At 36.3% G+C, this 6,075-nt stretch overlaps 1 protein-coding gene across 5 annotated transcripts in view; it reads left to right on the forward strand.

Annotated features, from left to right (window-relative positions):
* SBF2 (SET binding factor 2) overlaps positions 1-4,816 on the forward strand; it is a 230,070-nt gene extending 225,254 nt beyond the window's left edge. For all 5 annotated transcript variants that reach the window (XM_056494163.1, XM_056494165.1, XM_056494161.1 and 2 more), the window contains 3 exons: positions 350-437; positions 1,856-1,987; positions 2,240-4,816. In XM_056494163.1, the coding sequence (XP_056350138.1) occupies positions 350-437; positions 1,856-1,987; positions 2,240-2,338 (319 nt within the window). In that variant the 3' untranslated portion in view covers positions 2,339-4,816. The remainder of the gene's footprint in view (positions 1-349; positions 438-1,855; positions 1,988-2,239) is intronic.
* Positions 4,817-6,075: the final 1,259 nt, after the last annotated feature.

A 6,075-nucleotide genomic window follows, 5' to 3' on the forward strand; every position in this document is an offset into this window, starting at 1 on the left:
CATGTGCACAGAACGTTTTGTGGCTACCTTATTCCTTGGATCTGATTACATTTAGTTGTTTCAGTGGAGCCCTATCTCCTACCAGCATCCTTCACCCTTCCCTTTCATGAGATGCACAAGCAAATTGTAGTTTTACATTTAATGCATCCAAAGTACTAAAAGGGTGTTTTATCTGTGTATCACAGTTACCAACAGCTAAACTATTGGTTTAAATCCTACTAGTTTTCCTGCAGGAAAATAAGTGTTTCATTTGTATGTAGAGTTTAGTATGTATCATTTTGGGGCTTTTATTTCTCAGCAGTATCCATATTATGGAATCACATGCCCCTGTATTTTGTGTCCCTCTCAGATCTTTTGAAGGTACGCTGTACAAAAGAGGAGCTTTGCTAAAAGGTTGGAAACCTCGCTGGTTTGTGCTGGATGTGACAAAACACCAGGTAAAACCTTTCCAGATAATGGATTTTTTTATTATGATGTTGCTTCTTTTTTATCCACTAGGTTTGTATAGATTGGTCTTAGAAAAAATATTAGTAATGATGATTTTCAGGTGTGATGTGTGCTACGTCGTTCTAGACCTATCTGTGTTTGTGTTGTGTATCTTGTAGCTGATGCAGAATTCTGAGTGGACAGAGGGGTTTTAGTATTTTGTCTTTTATTTTTTAGAAAAAAACATACAGGAGTATTTTATAAGAATATATGAAAATATATAGGATATATACACAATTCAGTAGCAAAATTATTCATAAGTCTTCTACCTAATCATTGTACAAAAAGGAGCACCAAAAATATATATCTGTTGGTCTAAACTTTTTATCCAATTTGAAATGTATGCTAGAATTCTGCAGTAGAAATTTATGGTCTTGTGTACTTCAAATAATGTTGGGTCATCAGGCAGTAAAATATTCCAAGCCAAATATTCCACACAGCAGGGGTTGTAACTTCTGACACTTATGTATGATTTTGTTTAAAAAAACATGAATTTATTGTAGTCAATACACTTAGAAATATGTAATATAGATAAAGACAGACATCTCTTGAAATGCTGCTTATTGAGTACTTTGAGAACAGTATGGTAAATGCCAACAAATGTGCTACTTCCAATTATTCTTCTAATATATCCTATATATCTTATATATGGAAGAAAAGGTTCATTTTGCAGGAGAATGTTTTTTCGTTTTTTGTATAACCAAATAACCTTCTGCGTGTGATAGATGCAAGAGAAACACAGGTCAGTCCTAGCTGGAATTCTGTTTCACCTTTGCTGTGAAAGTTTGTGTTGCTGCTTTACATTGGTTTATGGGAATTTGTTGGGGTTTTGTTGTGGGGGCTTTTTTTGGAACTTGTTTACATGTTGAAACTCAGTTTGCAGAGTGATTAGTATTCATATCAAAGTATCTTTGTAAGAAGGGAAGAAAAAAGCACAGACTTCATTCAGCCTCTATGTGCAGTATAGGAAAATGTGAGCTTTCTGTGTGGTTTATAAGTACCTAAAATGACACTTAAATTTTTGCTGATCACTTTAAATTCTTGAAATACAGAGAGTAAGTGTTCTGGCAAGGCCTTGGTCTTCACAAAGCTTTTGTGTTAGTTTTATGTAATGACCAATGAAGAAATGGTTCTGCTTTCCTGCCTCATGTGTCCTTTGCCCAGAGAAATCCGTGACTATTTTCTTCTCTGCTCTGGAGCTCTGGGGACAAAAGACACTTCTCCCACCTCCTCAGCTCCTAGCAATCTCTGTGCCTCCCACCCTTAGCAGCAGTCAATGCCCCCCAGGCTGTATCCAGGAAAAGGGTATTAATCTGGAAGGTCCATCTAAAAGCATGTCTGGGTTTATTTTTTTTCTCTTGTGTTCCAGCTGCGATACTATGACTCTGGTGAGGATACGAGCTGTAAGGGACACATAGACCTTGCAGAAGTGGAAACTGTGATTCCTGCTTCTCCAACAATTGGAGCTCCAAAACATGCCAGTGAAAAGGCATTTTTTGATGTAAGTATATCTAGTCTTTACTTGATCTTTATGTGAAACTTCCTTCCCTTGCTGCTTCCAGTCCTGTTTGAACTAGGAAGGAGCTGTTGTGCCATCTCAAGACAAAAAAAATTTATGTAGCTGGCATCACTCTCAACAGCAATAGTTCAAAAATGTTTTAGACCCAATTAGCATATTTAATATTGCAGTTTTAATTTTGCAGGTTTTTTTTCCATGAGCTGACATCTTTGTGCCGTTGTTTTCCCTTTGCAGCTGAAGACGAACAAACGTGTTTATAACTTTTGTGCCCAAGATGCACAGAGTGCTCAGCAATGGATGGACAGAATCCAGAGCTGCATTTCAGATGCATAGAAAGGAGAAAAATGTTCTATAATAAAGTCCCATTTAAAGCACCTCAACCTGGAAGAAACTGAGTTCTGGAATGTTATTCTGGAATGTTACTGACACACAACCCACCTTCTTTACATTTCAGCCATAAAAGTTCATAATAGGTTCTTTTCTGTTTAATAATTATAACCACTGTAACTGCTTTTTTTTTCTTCAGGGAGGACTTGGGAAAATAATAATTCATTTATCCTGAATTTCCTCTTTCTTCAGTACAATTCCTACCTATAAAAGTGGGTTGTATTTGCACTAGCATCTGATCCTGGTTTTCTCATTTCAGAGTTATTCTGTTAGGAAACCTGTCCAAAGGAAAGTGTAGAAATTTTCCCTTCAACAGGAAGTGTAGTTCCACACTATTTAAATTTTTAAGCAGAATGTTCATATTTCCAAGCTAGTCATGAATAAGAGAGAACACATCTACAATTCCTAAAAACAAATAAATAAATGCAGCTTGTGAGTCCAGTGACAAACACACAAGGTTGCCAATGTTTATAGACAGCTGATATTTTTTAGAGACCAAAAAAGTGAAATTGCCTGATGCCAGACTTTCAAGTGTCTTCTCAGTGTGCAGGTCATTCTCTAATCTCATGCTCTGCTGAGTGCTTCTGCAATGTTGTTAAGGAATTTCAAAATCTAGGGATTATCTGAAGACCATAGATAGCACTTTTATTTTAGATTCTGTTTGCAATTCCAATGGGATAAATGAATGAAAACACTACCCTGGAGCAATGGAAAACACCAAACTAGGAATTCAGTACATGAAGGATCCCTTGTGTGTGAGTTGTATGTGTTAATTTATATGCTGTTCTGCTCACTGTAAAATAAAAAATAACGAACATGATAATGCACTAAACAATGAAGCAAGCACTTGCACTGAAATCTTTACAATGCAGACATTTTGCAGGACAGAGGTAAGTTATTTGTAGCAGAACAAAACAAAACTAGCTAGTTAACAGCATTTACAGATATTAGATATGTACATAATCAAGTTTGAGGTGTCGTGATTTAATACTTTTTAAACATTTTTTTGCACATTAATTGGAAGACTGTTTATAGATTTTTACTTTTGATGAACTTGTGTTGGTTCTGCTTAAAATTCTGGCAAAACATTTTTAATAGGCCCCCAAAGTAGTTGAAATTTTACAGTCTGCCAATAATGAGGACTTTGAGTAGAATATGTAGGTAATTAAGCCATTGTTTTTACTTTGAAATGTTAATATGTTAAATAGCACACTAATATTACAAAAGGTCTGTATATATGATCCACTATTTTCTCATTTTTCCAGATGTTCTTCTTGTAATTTAATGTCAGCCTAACCAAACTGACTATACTTACAAGGTTTTTCAGTTATTAAACTTTGTGGGGTTTTTTTATAACTAATGTATTTTGTCAGAAAGGAACATAGATTTCTCACCACACACAATAGGAAGTGCAGCTGTTTTTAATGCATTTGCAATTTCAAAACAAAAATATGAAGGATTTTTCTAGCATTTTTCAATTGACAAATTTCCACCTGTGACAATGGTGTTTGCACATTTGTATTTTTCTTTGTATATGAAGTACTTTTATATGTACTTTGTAAAATACTGATCCTGTTCTTAGGTTATATGAAATATACATACCACTGCTTATTTTGTAACTGGTTAATTTTAACGCTTGTATGTGATGTGATATATGTATGCTAACCATCTTGTAATAAATACACTCCTTAAGGAAAAGTAACAACTTTCCTTTTACTGTAAAAGAGAAAAAACCAAGACCCACCTGTTGAAATATTCCACAGGCACAAGACAAATCCTTATTTACTCTGTATTAAGAATAGTGGGTGTATTCAAAGCTATGTGGTCTTTTGTATACTTGTAAATATTCTTACCTAAAAGTTGCACTTGGGCATCCCTAACTCAAACACTTGTCAACAGTAACACTAAAGGAATCAGAATTTAAAGCAAAATTATCATTCTAACGAGTCTCAACATCCAGCCTTTACCAAAAGGCTAGACACATGTAATGTTCATACAAGAGTCATTGAATAATGATGTTAAATATATTTTTTAAAAAAAGATTCTGTGTGGTATCGCCAATGTAAGTCTTTCACCCTGAGACGTGTCTCACTCATATCACCTTATGCAAAAGTCATCTAGTTCCTAAAAAAGAAACTATAAAAGAAATGGCAAGGTCTTATTTGAGCATGTGCATCTAAGTGGAATTCCTGAAGTGGTGTGGGACAGCAGAGTTCAAAGGGAAAGGGAACGTGTGGCAGGGGAGGGGACCTGTGGCAGTTCTGGGATGCTGTGGTGCTTGGAGGAAGTGGTTTGCATATTGAGCTTGGCATGGATGCTAATGTTGCCTTAAATGTTGATCTCAGTTTTTTTAGTGTCTGTATTGATGGAGAATGGACTTGAGCAACTTAACTTAAAAATACCCAAATAAAAGCTGAAATGACAGCCGTGGTGTTTGTGGTGTCTGTGTAAGGAGGGGGATGGTAGAGAAAGGCTCTTGGTACCAGCACACAAAGTTTGCAGGGTCCCTGAAGGTCTCTCCTCTGCAAGGTGAAGATTCCAACAGAGACTTGGAGAAAAGGTGGACAAGTCAGCATAGCTTAAGCTATAGGCTTTACCTAGTGTGTTTGAGTTGTAGCAGCAGCAGCAATTAGGAACTGAGAATTTGTTTGGGGAAAATGTCTGTACAGAGGGATTCAACTTCATATCCCATGAAAATTTTCTGGAAAAATCCACCCCTTTGGGGATGAGCAGATGTGCTCCCTCTGCTGTGTCATATCACTATTCCCACACTGTATCACAACATTCCTACTGCAGAAAAGAGAATTGCAACATTGCAGGTCTTACATAAGGGGAGAGGATTGTTTGCCCTTCTCTGTTCAGTAACAAAACATCCACGGCGTAGGTGGAGGAATGAAGCAAGTTCAGGCTTTGAAGAGTTGTTACTGGGGTATTATATCAGTGATTTCTCTTTCCTATCTAACAAGTGTTTTCTATAAAAACCTTTTCTTTTGATGGTGCCTTAGAATTACTACACTAAAAAATAAAATACTTAGCATGCCACACATGTGGGTCACTGGTTATGTAATGGTACACAAACAGCTAACAGACCCAAGAACAAATGTTCAAAATTTTGTGTCACATCCCACACACATTATTTGTATCTGATATTTTGTGAATTTCAGGCACAACAAAAATGTGGTGATCTTGTCCAAACACTGTCATTTTGCCTTTTCATCCTGTAATATTGTTGGAGTATATCAAAGTGGCTGCACCACATTTCTCATTTTTCATATTTGTGATCATCCAAATATTTTGTCTGTTCATGATTATCCTGTGGTTGCTTTGGAGAGTCAGAAAACTGGAATTAATCTGCCCATTCCCCAGTTATGCTGAAGTTCATGCTGAGGATCATGTTGTACCTATTTTCTGAGGGTTTGTCTGTATTTGATCAGATTCTTCCCCAATTTTGGCTACTGTGCATGAAAAGGGCAGAATCCACATTCTCATTTAGGAAATTTTCATCTTTGAGTTTTTTCTCATCCAGTTTTTCATTAATTGGCTGTCAATAAGGATGCTGCAAGTTCACTGATGTTCCCTCTTTTCACTTACCAGTCAACATCCAAAGGATGTTGTGTCCAGGTTCAGCTTGCATTATGTAGTTCAAGATTCTTCCTCTTTGAATTTTGCTTAGAAGTCAGAAC

Source organism: Oenanthe melanoleuca, chromosome 5 (assembly GCF_029582105.1).
Source record: "Oenanthe melanoleuca isolate GR-GAL-2019-014 chromosome 5, OMel1.0, whole genome shotgun sequence".
NCBI lineage: Eukaryota > Metazoa > Chordata > Aves > Passeriformes > Muscicapidae > Oenanthe > Oenanthe melanoleuca.